The following is a 17,923-nucleotide window of genomic DNA, read 5'->3' on the forward strand; positions in this document are numbered from 1 at the left end:
TAATTTTAAATTCCTGATGTAAGTCATCAAACAAGCTATGAATAGTCTTCGATTCAGTCTTTTCAAAACCAACGTATGAATCAAGACTCCTCTTCTATTTTTACGTCTATTCTTTCTCAGTCTGAGCAAAGTTGACAAAAGTATATATCCTACGTCAGTGTTCACTGGAAGACTGAACAAATTCTTTACAAAATTATAGTGTACTAAGCAGCGCCACTGACGCGCTTTCGAAGCCTCGTCTGAAGAGACCCTTACTCTTTATTGCTCGAACTGAAAACACATTTTCCTCACAGGATTGGAGTGCCGGCTTCCTGCGACAATATTGCAGAGGATGAGCGCCTGCAGACAAGCCAGAAGACATGCAAGCGGCGCAAGAGAAGCGAAGTTTGCGGAAACGATTGTTTGCATTTGAATCATCTAAAAAGTCACGCACGCAAACACACAAGCGAGAAGGGATACAGTTGTGATATATGTGGAAGGAAATTTTCGCAATCTGGTAGTCTAAAAAGGCATGGACTTTTACACACCGGGGAGAAGCCATTTAGTTGTGATGTATGTGGTAAGAAATTTTCGGATATGTCTAATCAGAAAAGACATGAATTGTTACACACAGGGGAGAAGCCATTTAGTTGTGATATATGTGGAAAAAGATATTTGTCATCCAGTAATTTGAAACAGCATGCACCCGTACATATGAACGAAAAGCCATTCAATTGTGATATATGTGGAAAGAAATTTTCGTATTCTTTTGCTCTTAAAACGCATGCACTGATACACATAGAGGGGAAGTCGGTCAATTGTGATGTATGTGGAAAGAAATTTTCGAAGACGTGTGATCTAAAAAGGCATGCATTGTTACACACAGGTGAGAAGCCATTTAGTTGTAATATATGTGGGAAAAAATTTTCGCAATCTGTTCATCAGAAAACTCATGAAAATCTACACACGGGGGAAAAGCCATATAATTGTTATATATGTGGAAAGAAATTCCCTAATAAGTATCATCTGAAAACACATGCACGCATACATACGGGAGAGAAGCCATTCAGTTGTGATATTTGTGGAAAGAGATTTTCGCTACGAACGCTTGTGAAACTCCATAAACGTATACACACAGGCGAGAAGCCATTCTGTTGTGATATATGTGGAAAGACATTTTCGCGATCTTGTAATCTTAAAGCTCATGCTCTCGTACATACAGAGGAAAAAAAATTCAGTTGTATTACATGTGGAAAGAAATTTTCGAAGTCGGGTAATTTAAAAAGGCATAGACTTCTACACACACAGAGACAAGAAGCCATACTGTTGTGAGATATGTGGAAAGAAATCTTCCCAATCCATGAATTTAATGAACTCGCGCTCCTTGATTCTGGTGATATATTTTTTGAGTTGTTATTTTGAGAAATATATTTTCGCAATAAACTTACAAGAAGCATGAATTCATACAGACGGGACGAGGCAGTCGGTTGTGATATATATTGTTGTTGGTCAGTCGACAGGTCTGAACCCCACAAGTGATACCACGAAGGCACCACTTATGAGCCAAGTAGGCCAGAGGATAATGGGGTTGGTTGGCCAGTTTCTTTCCCCCTTCATTGCATACGTCGCCCACTAGCTACATATTACACTAATCAGATTTGAAATGCATAGAAGCAATGTTCTTGCTTTAACACATATCGTCAAGTGAGGCATACTGCATATCGGCGTTCTATATCTGTGGAAAGAATTTTCCGGGATCGAGGAATTTGACAGCTTGCACACGTGGAAGACGGCGTTCAGTTGGGATATATGTGAAATGTAATTCTCCCAATGCAGTAGTAATCGCACCCTGCCGATAAGCTAGACAATTGCGATGTTAATGAATCAATTTTCGGATTCGGGAATTCTGAAATCTCATGGAAGGAATTAGATGGTCAGAAGGAATTTATGTGCGAATTTTATTTTGAAATATGTTGTTGTTTTCTAATGCCAGGCGTTTGACAATAAAGTCATTTGACCTCTTGCACTCCAATATTTTTCAAAGATATTATCATGGCCAGCCACTGAAGCACATATTTTGAGATTAAATGGAAAGTTGTAGCGGATTTAAGTGAACACCATATTTTAACGTTTTGGTGGCTACTTCATTCACACACAACCCCCAGAATGTCTGGAGGACCACACCTGCTGTTGGTCGACGGGTCCATTGGACCTAGCTGGGAGATCTTGTTGATCACCAGCTTTCCCCTCCTTAAGCCACTGGAGGACGATTTTAGTGCCATAGCAGGTCAGCACTAGGAACAGAAAAGTAGGAAGGGTAGGAAGGAAAGTGAAATGAACCCCTAGGCCTCGAATGCTCTAATGCCGTCGGGATCGAAGAAAGTAAGAGTTCAGTCGGAGGACTGGATAGGAAAGGGTAAAGAGGGAATTAGGTATTGAATAGAGGAAAATTATACCAAATTCTGTCATTAACTCATCAAGCTGACCAGTGCTAATTGATGAGTAGCCCCTCCCTTTAGTTCAGCTTGTAAAATTATGCTTACTAACAGCTGCACCACGGGAAGGTAGGGCTGGGAGGTTGGGTATTTGTCCAGGTTGGTTCCTTAAAGCCTTCAATGGGAAGGATTAATGGCTCTCCCCCCTGTATCCGACAGATACCATTTTGCAGCCATTTTGAAATATAAATCTCAATCTGGTACATTAAAAAACATGCTCGTGTACACACCTGTAAGAACCCATTGAGCTGTAAACTCTTGTGGGAGGGTTTTTTTTTTTCGGAAGTATAAAATTGCTTACACTTGTTTACAGGAGAGAAACAATTCTCTTTGTGAATCTCTCCTTTCCTGAAAAGGTAGATTTCTCTAATGTATTGCGGAAATTGCACAAATTCTGTCAGAAACCAATTTTAGTGGCTGTATGAAAACTTTGAGAATAATTGTCAAGTCTGTGGAACTTGAATTGAAAAAATGTAAGAACAAACTACATATATTGGTGGAACCTCCGGAAATTGTCGCTAAGAGGGTAGCATACCTTTATTTTCTAAGAAAGAACGAAACCAACTCGAATAGCACAGTCATATACAGTGATGGAACTTGGTTTCATACATACTACTATATCTATAAGCGTTGGAAAGATGTAAACGTACCAGGAAGGTTCACAAATGACAGTGATGATCAGAGACTTATAGTTGTCCATACAGGGAGTGAGGATGGATTCATTCCTGCTGCATATCTCATGTACTACGCCAAATCTAAAACCGGCGACTACCACCAGGAAATGAATTCCGAAAATTTCACTAAATGGGTAACTACCCAATTAATGTCAGGATTGCCACCAAAGAGTATTAGGCAATGCTCCATAGCATAGTAAACATTTAAATAATCATCGTTTATGATCATCATTAGAAAGAGATATCCTAGAATAGCTAATGAGAAATGGCGTCGAATTTGATGATGATTTGACAAACTGTGAATATTACGAGGGGAATCCAGGAAATAACGACCGTTCGCGCATACCCGCCGCGCAGCTGACTCCCCTTCCTTGTTTGAAGGTCAACTGGCTTCCTTAACATGTGTTCTCTTAATGTTGTGAGTACTGGTTGCAACAAGTCGCCATTGTGCATTTTGTGTTACTTCAAAATGAACGACGTGATTGATAATCCCGCCGACTGTGAGGTGAGGAGTGTGATTCGATTATTGAATGCCCGACATTTGAAACCTGCAGAAATTTACCGGCAATTGAAAGAAGTGTATGGTGATACTGTGATGAATGAAAGAAATGTGAGAAAATGGTGCGAAATGTTCAACAATGGGCGAACAAATGTCCACGATGAAACTCGACCCAGACGGCCATCACTCATCACAGAAGACCTGAAGATTAAAGTGAACGACAGAATCTTGCAAGACAGGCGCACATCACTCGACGAATTGCATATTGCCTTTCCTGACATTTCTCGTTCTTTGCTTGGTGAAATTGTGTTGCAACATCTTGGCTACCACAAAATATGTGCCCGCCCGCACACTGCTGCTTCAACTCGAGAATTGCTGAATCAATTCGGTTGGGAAATCTTTGATCATCCGCCCTATAGTCCAGACCTTGCTCCTAGCGATTTTCACCTTTTCACTAAGCTGAAAGACTTTCTGGGTGGTACGCGTTTTGGAAGTGATGAAGAGTTGAAGAAGACAGTGAACACCTGGCTTAATGAACTGGTGGCAGAGGAGTATAACACGGGAATTCTGAAGCTAGTGAACAGATACGACAAATGTTTAAATGTAGGTGGTGATTATGTAGAGAAGTAAAGGAAGCTTCAGTTATGTTACAGACTTTGTTTTTTTTTTTTTTTTTTGTTCAAATAAATATTTTTATTTTATTATTACAACAAAACGGTCGTTATTTCCTGGATCCCTCTCGTAGAACTAGTTACACAACATTGTCCTAAGTTGGAATTAAAAATTAATGAAATCTTACGCAGAGGAAGTTTCACACCCTTGAGATTGCCCCCTTACCACCCGGATATAAATCCTATTGAGTACATTTGGAATCAGGCAAAAGAAAAAGATAAATATGGATGAGGTGTCTATAACGATGTTGAAGGAAATGGTATGTGATGCTTTTAGCACCATCACACCGAAGCAGGGAATAAATGTCTGGAACACAAACAATATATCGGAGTAATACTGGACGAAGGACGGACTGCTAGAAAAAGCAGTTGAAAAAATCATCATCGTTGGTTTGGGGTGATAGCAGTGAATCAGACAGCGACGAGTGAATGGAAGGTAGCAGTACGGAAACTGCATCTGAAGGAGAGCAATCCATAAATGCTGGAATACAGCCATTTGAAATACAGTGCATCTTCGCTTTCAAATTCGCGATGATTGACCAGCGTGTGCCAAGTGGGAGGCTGTGCTTTTGCTGCAAGCGTGCTCGTTAAAACTTACAATTGAACTTCATGGACAATATCTGGTTCTCTGATATTCAATACGTCATTCTGCGATACCACGTGCTCACGTAGATGAAATCAAGCCTCATCAGATCGGGGATCAAGTTCTTGATTGTAATCTTGGGGCTGTAATTCATTACATGATGGAATTTTGTATATTTTTAGTTCCAATAATTTTGTTTCCACTCCTGCATATGTTTTAGAAATCCCTGTCTGCTGTGCTAAACGTCTCGGAGACTTGCATGGGCTACGCTGTAATGCTGCACCAATTTCATCTGTAAGAACAAGGCGCTTTTGTCGTCTTTTCTGTTATTTACAGAATCTGTTTTATTGAATCTATTAAATTAACTTAATATTGTTCTTCTAGAGGGAACTGGCCTGTCAGGAAATTTACGTCAGAATTTTCGCCTCTTTGAATCACACAACTTTCTATTCTTTATGTACATGTTGTATATGTAAATACATGAAATCAAGCCTCATCAGATCGGGGATCAAATTCTTGATTGTAATCTTGGGGCTGTAATTCATTACATGATGGAATTTTGTATATTTTTAGTTCCAATAATTTTGTTTCCACTCCTGCATATGTTTTAGAAATCCCTGTCTGCTGTGCTAAACGTCTCGGAGACTTGCATGGGCTATGCTCTAATGCCGCACCAATTTCATCTGTAAGAACAAGGCGCTTTTGTCGTCTTTTCTGTTATTTACAGAATCTGTTTTATTGAATCTATTACATTAACTTAATATTGTTCTTCTAGAGGGAACTGGCCTGTTAGGAAATTTACATCAGAATTTTCACCTTTTTCAAGCACACAACTTTCTATTATTTATGTACATGTTGTATATGTAAATACATACCTTTAATTTATATCTGTTTACCATGACGCCATCTCAGTGAAACGAATACTGCCAGAGGCCAGATTACAGATAAACTGTTTTATTTATAGACGTCGTAATGTTGATGTGAATGGGGATGATCTTGACTAGCTGTGTCAGCATTCTTTCATCTTAGCGGCAGAAGTGCAGCCTGCCACCGGGCACGTGGCCGGTCAATCATCTCGGACATGATGGCAAAGACGCACTTTAGTCTTCCTCACAATATTATTATTATCATTATGATGTACCGAAGTACATATGATATTTCCATGCGTAAATCACTTCGTTATTTAAGACGGCGCTTATTCCGTCGGATCCCGGCCAACTAGTCACTCATTACGAGTGCACCTCAGCACATGTGTGGACTTCGGTCCTACGTTCATAGATATCTATGACGTAGTGCAGAGGGCGGCCACTAGAGGGAACCCAAGAGTTGGAACTTAAAACTGAGACGATTCTTCTGATGCCGGGGTGGAATCCGGTGTGGCTTAGTGGATAAAGCGTCAGCACGTAGAGCTGAAAACCCGGGTTCAAATCCCGGCGCCGGAGAGAATTTTTCTCCGTTCCATTAGTCTTTCATAGTTCCTCACTATAATTATCTGTATTAACAATCAGTTCGTTAATCCATTACCACTGTCAAATAGACCAAGTAAAGCTTTAAATTACAGCATAAGTTAATGTATTAGTCAACAAATAAAACAGAACTACTGTTTGGAAATTTAATTTGCTCGTTAATGTCATTTAGCACCACAAAGCATTGCATTATGAGAGGAAATGGCCTATGCACTCTTTACAGTATTATAAATTTATAGTACATTATGCAATGAGCCTATAATGAAGGTAATTAAGAAGCGAGCATGGATATTTATGAAACGAGCGCAAGCGAGTTTCGTAATTTTCATACGAGCTTCTTAATTACCATTATAGGCGAGCTTCATACGACTTTTTATGCTCGACCATATTTCTAACTTGATATTATTAATTTTCTTTGTATCTGACCTTGACGAATGTCCCATATGTTGTGAGATGTGCGCAGACGCGAAAGTATTGATTTTTTCCGAGGAACACATGTTCACATTGTCCTTGCTAGGCCATAAGAACCTACAGAGATAACATTAAAATTAAATTAGACATTGAAAAACGAGATGACAAATTGAATTTATTTGAATATTATTTACAATTAACGCTAATTATTATAGTAACAGAACATAACCTTCTGCGACAGTATTGGATTTCCAGCCTCCGTGACTTTTCACTAATTCTCTTTCGATTGCATATCCGAGAATAATCGATACTTGCGGTTTTATAACGGTAGAAAGATGACCTGTCATTGGCTGAACAGTTGTAACCTGAGTCGTCATTGGCTGAAAGACCTGACCTTTAACGAGTAGGTGTACTTTAATGACATGCATTAAAGGTCTGCTACCAGGTGTATAATTACTACATTTCGGCATGGTCGAGCATAAAATAACTTACGCTCTTCAACTCTATATTGAGACATCTCTGTGGATATTTTAACAGGCGATAGAGCACTGCAGCTACACACTTGACCTTGTTCCCACAACTATTGATTGATAATGCGTAGTAGCGATAAAGGTACGGGGTCCAGGTCATTGCAAGATCATGGGACTTGTGCACCATACGGACAATCGTTGCAATGCGGAGAGGCTAAAGATGATCCTGTAGCCTACTAATGTAGCATGATTACCAGTGGTGTAGCATGAAATTTTGAGCAGGGGAAGCTAACTCAAGTTGACTTTCATGCCATATGAGAAAACGTATTACAAAAATATAGTCTTAAATAAATAGTAGTCAATGTCAAGTCAGCAATCGAAGATTGGTTGGAACCTCGTAACAACAATAAGGCATGACCTCAAATGGTACGTAGTAAAATATTATTTCACGGTTTATACATATCTCTAATAAATAGACACGTATACATATAACATTAGCTCACTCCCTGTCATAGAGGAATCACAATATTAACGGTCAATAGATACAGTACGTAAGTATGCGTCTGTCTTTTGGTTGTGTCCTTCATTGACAGCAAGGGAGTCGGTCATTTGTTTTTTAGATCACACTTTTGTTCGTAAGTCAGTCTTGATAATAGAATTGTCCTAAAAAATTCAAGTAAATTGGTGTCAGGAACTGTTATTTCACTCATTATTTATTGTATCAGCCACAATGCACACTAACACTTCAACTGAACACAACTGACGAAAAGGGATAACTCGGAAACTACTTATTTTCAATGTCAAAGGTAGCTTCTTGCTAGCCTTGCGACCAGGGTAGCTTAGTTAGAAAGGGATGGAAAATCTGCGGGGAGGGTTACAGAGAAGAATGAGTGTAAGAAACCAGTCTGCTTGGAAGCTGGTGTGTGCAGGCTTCATGTTTACTGCTGCATCACAAATCATCCTGAGCTGCCGCATCACAATATTTAACGCTTAAATATAAATTCTATTAAAATTAATAAATAATTTTGTCCATAAACTGCAGGTTTATTATGAAATTATTATTAACTGGGGAAGCTGAGCTTTTTAGCTTACATTGACGCTACACCACTGATGATTACTCATTTTCATAATAGCGAGTTGTGTGGAGTAAGTTTACGTATGACATCCATAGTCACCGCCTATGTGCTAACTATAAACAGACTGATCACATTAGGGATGCCCTACTGATAAACAGAACATATGTTATGTATGAATCATGCTTGCACAATGGAGCATTTGCATTACATAGCCTTCACTCAGATTCATTCACAATGAATGATACTGTTAACATTGAGTTTGTGCAAACAGTGGACGAATGTCCTATACGTTATAATTACACGTTAAGTAATTATTCGAATAAAGTGGAAAGCGAAAAGGCATGGAAGGAAGTAGGAACTGTATCCAACTTGATGGTTAATAAATATTACAATAATTTTTAATTATTCTGCTGAATTAAATTTGTGTTATATCATGTGCATAACTCCTCTGATTGAGGTTCTGACTGATATGTACATTTTATATTATCCGGCAATACATCTCACTTGACGATATATGTTGGAGGAAGAACAATGGTTTGTATACATCTGAAGTCTGACCAGTGTAATATGTTTCTAGTCACTCTCTCCTGGAGGAAGGAGCTAACCACCCTAACATATTATCTCCTGGCTTAGTTGCCTTATGAGTGATGCTTTATTGGTATCACTCTTAAGTTTTAACGTGTCTTTGGGCAATTGAAAACAGCATGTGCGAAGCCGTTTTTGACGAAAAATATTGTAAGTTATGTAATCTGTAACATAGATAGATAGATTTATTCGTTCCATAATATTCTTACATTTGCTTTATAGCATAGAATAAAGAACATGTCCAATTCTTACGTTTAAATATAAATGCAATACATATAAAATGCAAATATGAAATATGTACAGACTTAATACCTTAATAAAAATAATATTTTATACAATGTAATATGTTTACTATTTAATAGTATTAAAATATTTACACAGTACTGTGAAATGTCAAGAATTCATCTACAGAATAGAAAGTGTGAGATATTAAGTAATTTTTTAGTTTTACCTTAAATAATGTAGGGTTTTGGCTATGATTCTTAATGTTTTCAGGAAGACTATTGATAGCATGATAAATTTGATGAAGGCGTATGAAAATCATTCTTTCTGCGGGTATTTATATTATGTATGGCTGAGTTAGTTGGAAAATTTTCTTTATTACATAAGAGGAAATTTATTATAGAGTATTTGTATTGATTTGTTAAGGTTAGAATCTCTAATTTTTTTTAAAATAATCTACATGATTCTCTAGTCTTTGCTCCATCTATTATTCTAATGGCTCTTTTTTGTAATAAGAATATATTTTTACTATCTGCAAAATTTCCCCAAAATATTATTCCCTAGGACATAATGGAATGAAAACAGGCAAAATATATTGTCTTTAAGATACTGCTGTTTAGAAATTGTTGTAACGACCTAATTGCGAAGCATTCTGAGCTAAGTTTCGGGGTTATTTCTTTGATATGATTTTTCCAATTTATTGTATTATTAATATGCAAACCAAGAAATTTGGTTGTTGATGTTTCTACTAGAGGTATATTGTTGATAGTTGTTTCCAATGTTTCAGAGATTAAATTTGAAGTGGTTTTAAATTGAATTATATTAGTTTTATTAATGTTTAATGCTAGTTTATTGGTTGTAAACCAGTCATAAATTTTAAGGAGAATTATTTCTGTTTTATACTTAAATGTGGCAACGTTCTTGTCTGTAATTATGATACTTGTGTCATCTGCAAATAGTGTAGGATAACATATTCCTTTTATTATGGGGCCAAGGTCATTTATAAATATTAGAAAAAGAAGAGGCCCTAATATAGATCCTTGTGGGACCCCTGTATGAACATTTTCCCATGTTGAAGTAGATTTAAAGGAGTTATTAAATGCGTTTTGTTTTCTGTTTAGGAGTTATGACTCAAATCACTGGTATGCTATGCCTTTAATACCATAGTATTGTAATTTTTGTAGTAGAATTTTATGGTTAATACAATCAAAAGCTTTGGAGAGATCACAGAATATCCCTCCTACTTGTAATTTTTTATTAATAGCTTCCAGAATTTTATCAGTTAAATTAAACGTCGCTTGCTCAGTTGATTTATTCTTTCTGAATCCAAATTGTTCCGGAATGAGAATGTTGTATCTATCAAGATGATGATATACTCTCTTATATATAACTTTTTCGAAGACCTTTGAGAAGACTGGTAGAAGGGATATGGGCCTGTAGTTTTCGGGCGAGGCTCTGTCCCCTTTCTTGAATAATGGAATAACAACTGAATATTTCAGTCGCTCTGGAAATACACCATTAAACATTGAAAAGTTACAAAAATACGACAGGGGCTTGGCTATTATTTGTGAACTGGCTTTTAATATTTTACTAGTAATTTCATCATATCCCGAGGAATTTTTAGGCTCTAATTGCTTTAGAATTGTAATTATTTCTCGTGGATTTGTTGGAAAATTTTGAATATTTGGGAAAGTTACAGGAATAGATATATTCAAACAGTCGATGGCATTATTGTTATTATTCTGTGGGATGTTTAGGTTATCAGTTATTGAGAAAAAATGTTTGTCGAATATGTTCGCAACTTCTGTAAGGAACACAATAGTAAATTTTTCAGAGATTTGAATATTTACAGCAGTCCAGAATATGTGAGTAGCTTAATATCAAAGACGGACATCTAACCTCAATCGAAATTTAGATAGCTGTGGTTTTTATACAATTTTTCATGCTCTTTGCAGTTATAGTGAAACCATATGCAAACTCTAAGACTACATTTATAAAACAAATTGTGTTAAATATTACAAAGAACAATGTGAATTAAAAAAATTGCCTCTAGATCAAAACTATGGAGACGACAGATGTCCATCTTTGATATTAAACTACTCATGTATGAAGTTATAAGTTTCGTACAATACTACTTACAGTATAACATATAGCTGAATTGAGATGTTATCGAGACATCTTCCATCATGATATAGTTTGTAAGCAATTCTTGAATGTATTTCCCATCATGTGTTACTTGTCTTATATCATATTGCGTATATTTCTTTCCTCCAAATAACTGTATTCTGTACTATTTAGTATTACACCTCTGAAATTAATACCATCCCGTTCCCTAATAAAATATGCAAAATGCAAACAGCTTTGACAATTGCATCAACTGTATTTATTTCATTCTGTGTGTCATTTCACTACTTTATGGTCTTACAAAATGGCCGACAAACAACATTACAGTGCAATGTACTGTAATGTTCACAAAAGGGACCTCAACATCGCCACATAATATGAATAATTCATATTTACTTACTTATGACTTTTAGAGAACCTGGAGCTGCATTGCCGCCCTCATGTAAGCCCGCCATCGGTCCCTATCCTGTGCAAGATTAATCCAATCTCTATCATCATATCCCACCTCCCTCAAATCCATTTTAATATTATCCTCCCATCATCTATGTCTCGGCCTCGGCCTTTCCAAAGTTATTTTTCCCTCCAATCTCCCAACTAACACTCTATATGTATGTCTGGATTTGTCCATATATAGTATATGCCCTACCCATCTCTTCACTTGTTTGAAGTAAAATTCCCGTGTTTTCCCTAATCGTTTGTGAATTTTCTCCTCACATATTCACGTCATCCGTATAGACAAACAGCTGATGTAACCCGTTCAATTCCAAACCCTCCTTGTTTTCCTGGACATTCCTATTGGCATAGAAGTTATTATACTCCCATTTTTCTCCAACAATGTCGAATAAAAAAAATGTGGTCAATAGTTGATCTATTACGCCTAAAACCGCACTTATTGTCCCCAATAATTTCATCTACATATGGAGTTAATCTTTTCAAAGTACATTAGACAAAATTTTGTACGTCAACAAAAGTTAATAAAGTTATTTTTCCCCCTTCTTAAAGATAGGTACAATTATGGACTCCTTGCATTGTTCTGGTAAAATTTCCAATTCTCAAATAGCAAATAATAATAATAATAATAATAATAATAATAATAATAATAATAATAATAATAATAATAATAATAATAATAATAATACTTTATTGCAAGAACAAAGATACATATTGCTTTTTTATATAAAATCACTCTAGCACCCCCAAAATGTAAGTTACATACTCTTGCTCAGAAGGCATTCCACGTAATGTTAAGATATTTTATTAAATAACAGAGTAAAAAGTAAAAGAAAAAAAAAAAACATCACAATAATTGAACTAAACAGCAATTTTTAAATTCATTTTTTTCATATAAGGAGCATTAACAAATTTTAGGATTGGGAATTTAGCTATTATCATGTTATAAAGCCTTGGATCGAAGTTGCTACTGTGATTATATGCTACAGTTGTAGTATATTTAGGTTCTGTGTACGTGCAAGCATATAGTGCAACACTCTTGTCTTAATTCTGCAGGAATTTGATCGATACTTGAAGTCTTGTGAATAAATCATAGGTATACTTACTTACACTTACTTACTTACCCACTTACATAATTACTTACTTACTTATGACTTTTAAGAAACCCAGAGGTTCATTGCCACCCTCACATAAGCCCGCCATTGGTCCCCATCCTGTGCAACATTAATTCACTCTCTACCACCATATCCCACCTCCCTCGAATCCATTTTAATATTATCCTCCCATCTACGTCTCGGCCTCCCCAAAGTTCTTTTTCTCTCCGGCCTCCCAACTAACATTCTATATGCATTTCTGGATTCGCCCATATGTGCTACATGCCCTGTCCATCTCAAACATCTGGATTTAATGTTCCTAATTATGTCCGTTAGTTAGTGGGGTTTAAATAGGGCGCGTCAGCTACTATGGTTATTTATACCCTTATCTAAAATTCTTCACAGAATAGATATACAACACAATTATCAGATTGCGAAAAACAACAAAAATGCGTTTTCACGGTTAAAACGAGGTTCACAAATGCAGTTTCAACAAGTGATGCATAAAAATCATAAACGTGAGCAGTTCTCAGACCCTAACTAGATATAAAAACAAACAATAAAATAATAAAACAAATGCCACCAGAAACAAATTATCTGGCGTATTTATAAAATACTCGGATGTAAAAGGTCCGAATTGTTAAGTGTGTAAAAACATATATAAAGCAACGAATGGAACCTCCCGCTGGAAAGTCCAGAGGATAAGTAAAATGGGACAATAAAAAATTAAGTAATCCTGTGAAATCCTGTATTAGATAAAAATTTCAGAACTGCATTCGTACAATTAAATCATTTCTAAGAGCTTCACGTAGAGTCGGCCGAATTCCATATTGTCCACGGACACAGTCATTTTCTACAATGCAATAAAAAATGTTCCACTGTAGGTGGAACACGGCATATATCACACTCCAGTTGAGGCGATGTTAAGTTCCACTCACACGCTGAGCACAATTCTTACGACTCCTTCCACCATTCGTCTCTTTACAGCCGATACAGTGAAAATTCACGGAGACTTCGTCCAGCAGGTGTGCGGTTTCCTGAACTGCTGTCTGAGCTTGACATCCATTTACCATCAATTAGCACACTAGAGTATACCACCACTCCACCGTGGATTATGTGACGTCCCATGTTTGATATAAATCTGAGCCGAAATTTTAAGAGTTTTACACCAGCTTTTGTCTATGGACTTGGTTTTAGTGAACTTTTATCACGTTTTTCAAATTATTCTTTAGTTTTTACTGACGGATCCCGAGTAAGTGATTGTGTTGGTTGCTCCTCCGTTACAAATGGACAGATATTTAAATATAAATTCAGCGATTATACCAGTGTTTTTACTGCAGAAACGTGGGCCTTATTGTTTTTAATTAGACAACAACAGGGCAGATATCTAATCTATTCCAACTCTTTTAGTGCCATTCCATCTCTGCAGGCTTTACATTCCCTATGATCCGCTACTGGTAAGAACCCAACGACTATTCCACTCCTAAGCTCTCACTTTGAGATTGGAGTATTGTGGATTCCTGGCCATGTTGGAATTCCAGGGAATGAGGCTGCAGATGCTGCGGCGAAGGTTGGTGCTATGAATGGCACTCTGGTATATTGGCTCGAGAGGTGTCAACACATATAAAATTATACACTGTGGTGGCAATGGGAAGGAGAATGTTCTACACTAGGGGGAAATAAATTGCGCAGGGTAAGGAATACAGTCCGCGTTTGGAATTCGTCCACAAGAGCATCACAACATGAAAAAATTTTACTTACCCGGTTGAGAATTAGACACTGTCATCTGACACATGGTCATCTCCTATGTGGAGTGCCTCAACCGGAGTGTGATATATGCTGTGTTCCACTTACAGTGGAACATATTTTACTGCATTATAAGAAATATGACCATGTCTGTCGACGTCTACGTAATGCTCTTGGAAATTGTAGAAGTGCAGTTCTCAAATTTTTATCTAATACAGGACTTGACAGGGTGATTTAGCTTCTTAACGACCCATTTTACTTATCCTCCGGACCCTTTACATCCGGAGGTTACATTGATTCTTTTATATATGTTTTTAACATACTTGACAATTAGGACTTTTTATACCCATGTGTTTTATAAATGCACCAGATATTTTGTTTCTGGTGGCATTTGTTTTATCATTTTTTTTTGTTTTGTTTTTAAATCTAGTTAGGGTCTGAGAACTGTTCACTTTTATGATTTTTATGCATCACCTTGTTGAAACTGCATTTTTGTACCTCGTTTCAACCGTGATAACATTGTTTTGTTCTTTTTAGCATTCTGATTATTGTATTGTGTTTCTGTTTTGTGAAGGATATTAGATAAGGGCGCAAATAGCCAAGTAGCTGACGCGCCGTTTTTAAACCCCACTAAGTCATCACCATCATCATCATCATCATCATCATCATCATCATCATCACCACCCCCACCATTTCTGCAGGAATACTAATCGAAAATATATAGGTTCGAATCTAGATATATAGGTTGTTAGTACTGTGGAGTAGACCCCACTATGATATTATTTAAATAGCAATAAAATAAATTACTTTTTATAAATGCAAAATTTGACAATATGAACATGATAACAGTGCCCTGGCACCACCCGCATCGAAAAATAGTGCCTTTTTATATATAGGCTAGCATTTATACTCTTTACATTTGAAGAGTCCACTGCAAGAATGATGGATGTCATTTGGAATACATTTTGCAGGAGAAGCAATTGAAAGTTTGAAATGATTAGCGCTCAAAGCTTAACTGTGATTTTCTGATCATTACTGGACAATGACTATCAGTGTTAATGCCATATATCTCTGTATGTACATTCTATATGTCTTAAGCTATGCATTGACAGTTTTGGTTCATTTTTGACAAGAAAGTGACATCCGTCATTCTTGCAGTGGACTCTTCATTTTCTGGAGTCAGTTAAATCATTGGCATCCAGCTATTGATAGTTCAGTTGTAAAATGTTTCAAATTGTGCATTGTGACAATTTTCTTTTGTTGTAGTATTGTAGCCGTGGATTTGATTGTTTGACACAGGTATATATTTTTATTATAAATCTTGATTACACAACTTGATTACTTGATCTTTTCCTTCCTTTCTATATACATTATTTTTCAAATATATTCAGAGAATGCAGAGTGAGAATCCTTAGGCAAACGTGCCTCACAGCTCGTAATCACTGTTCAGAGCACATAAGGCTCGCAGGTACAGTCACTGGTGAACATAAGTGTTGTACATTAATTATTAAGGTAGAAGTCCTGTTTCAGGTCGACTTGACTCTTGACTACTTATGTAATGAAAGTGGAGGTGGTACTCTTTCTATGGTTTGTGGAAATTGTGTAGTTACAAAAAGAAGCAGTGTCAAACGTCTGAAATTATTAGTTCATCTACAGAATGATATATTCAAATTAGTTTGTTTTTATTGACATTAAACAGTAGTAAATGTATGTGAAGATGTATTGTAGAGCTTCTTCCTCACAACATTGTATTTATGTTTACAGAGTAAAGTCCAAACAAAAGTGTGTGCTACTAATGGTGCAGAGTCGTTACATGACAGTTACGAGTTGTGTCAATAAATTGTCCAGATTTTCGTACAATTGCGATGCTCTTTGGTTAAGCCTAGAAAAAGTTCTGTCCAGGTATTTTGAATTGCGTAAATATTTTTCAGAATTCTTACTTACTTACTTACTTACTTACTGGCGTTTAAGAAACCCGGAGGTTCATTGCCTCCCTCACACAAGCCCGCCATTGGTCCCTATTCTGAGCAAGATTAATCCATTCTCTATCATCATATCCCACCTTCCTCATATCCATTTTAATATTATCTTCCCATCTACGCCTCGACCTCCCTAAAGGTCTTTTTCCCTCCGCCCTCCCAACAAACACTCTATATGCATTTCTGGATTCGCCCATATGTGCTACATGCCCTGCCCATCTCAAACGTCTGGAGTTAATGTTCCTAATTATGTCAGGTGAAGAATACAATGCGTGCAGTTCTGTGTTGTGTAACTTTCTTCATTCTCCTGTAATTTCATCCCTCTTAGCCCCAAATATTTTCCTAAGCACCTTATTCTCAAACACCCTTAACCTATGTTTCTCTCTCGAAGTGAGAGTCCAAGTTTGACAACCATAAAGAACTACCGGTAATATAACTGGTTTATAAATTCATTTATCAGAATTCATAATAGAGAAATAGAGACATTCCTGAACTGGTTGACTCTACATGGATCGAGGAACTTAAGTTTCTCAAGGATATATTCGATCATCTGAAAGTTTTGAATTTGAGATAGCAAGGAAATTATCAATTAATTTGTGTCGATAGATAAAAAGCTTTCAGATGTAGATTACATTGTGAATGTCACAGATCTTAGAGCACAATTTTTGTAATTTCAACGCCTTCAGTCACTGAACTCCTGCTCAACAGTGTAAAATACTGCAATGTTTTAAAAAAATCTCTGGGAAGAGTTGCATAGACGATTTAAATATACTGACCTGCTCCAGCCCAAGTTGAATTTGTTTTGTGACCATTATTCATCAAAACCAGAAAATAAACCAACACGTCCACACCTGTGAGTAACGGCTAGCGTGTCTGCCATGAAACCAGGTGGCCGGGTTCGAATCCCGGTTGGGGCAAGTTACCTGATTGAGGTTTTATCTGAGGTTTTCCCTCAACTCAATACGAGCAAATGCTGGGTAACTATCGGTGTTGGACCCCAGACTCATTTCACCGGCATTATCACCTTCACATCATTCAGACACTAAATAACCTGAGATGTTGATACAGCCTACTAAAAAAACTATACTATACCAACACAGTTACAATTGAATACCTGAATTGACTAACATCCCAAGTCCAAAATTTGCCGAATTCGACTTTTCACCTAACAAGTTGGGTTTTACGTAGGCTCTCATTCTGTAAAAAAGAATATCCCAAGTCCGACTCTATATCTGTGTTTTTGGATCATACAGATATTTATTCAATACTTACAATGCAGGCCTATATAGTTTCTTTGCGGTACTGAAAAAGTCAATGGACTTGGAATGTTAGCCAATTCAGGTCTTCCATTAGAAATTATTTTGCTGCAGGAAATAAAATTTCACCGGACATAAGAAGA

The 17,923-nt window shown here is 36.8% G+C and overlaps 1 protein-coding gene across 2 annotated transcripts in view; it reads left to right on the forward strand.

Annotated features, from left to right (window-relative positions):
• The window catches only part of LOC138693290 (zinc finger protein 235-like), a 43,170-nt gene extending 33,121 nt beyond the window's left edge, over nucleotides 1–10,049 (forward strand). The window contains exon 4 of one of the 2 annotated variants that reach the window (XM_069817151.1): nucleotides 294–10,049. In XM_069817151.1, coding sequence (XP_069673252.1) covers nucleotides 294–1,311 — 1,018 coding nt within the window. In that variant the 3' untranslated portion in view covers nucleotides 1,312–10,049. The remainder of the gene's footprint in view (nucleotides 1–293) is intronic. The other variant, XM_069817152.1, reaches the window with a different exon arrangement.
• The last annotated feature ends 7,874 nt before the right edge of the window (nucleotides 10,050–17,923 follow it).

The sequence above is a fragment of the Periplaneta americana genome, chromosome 17, assembly GCF_040183065.1.
Source record: "Periplaneta americana isolate PAMFEO1 chromosome 17, P.americana_PAMFEO1_priV1, whole genome shotgun sequence".
NCBI lineage: Eukaryota > Metazoa > Arthropoda > Insecta > Blattodea > Blattidae > Periplaneta > Periplaneta americana.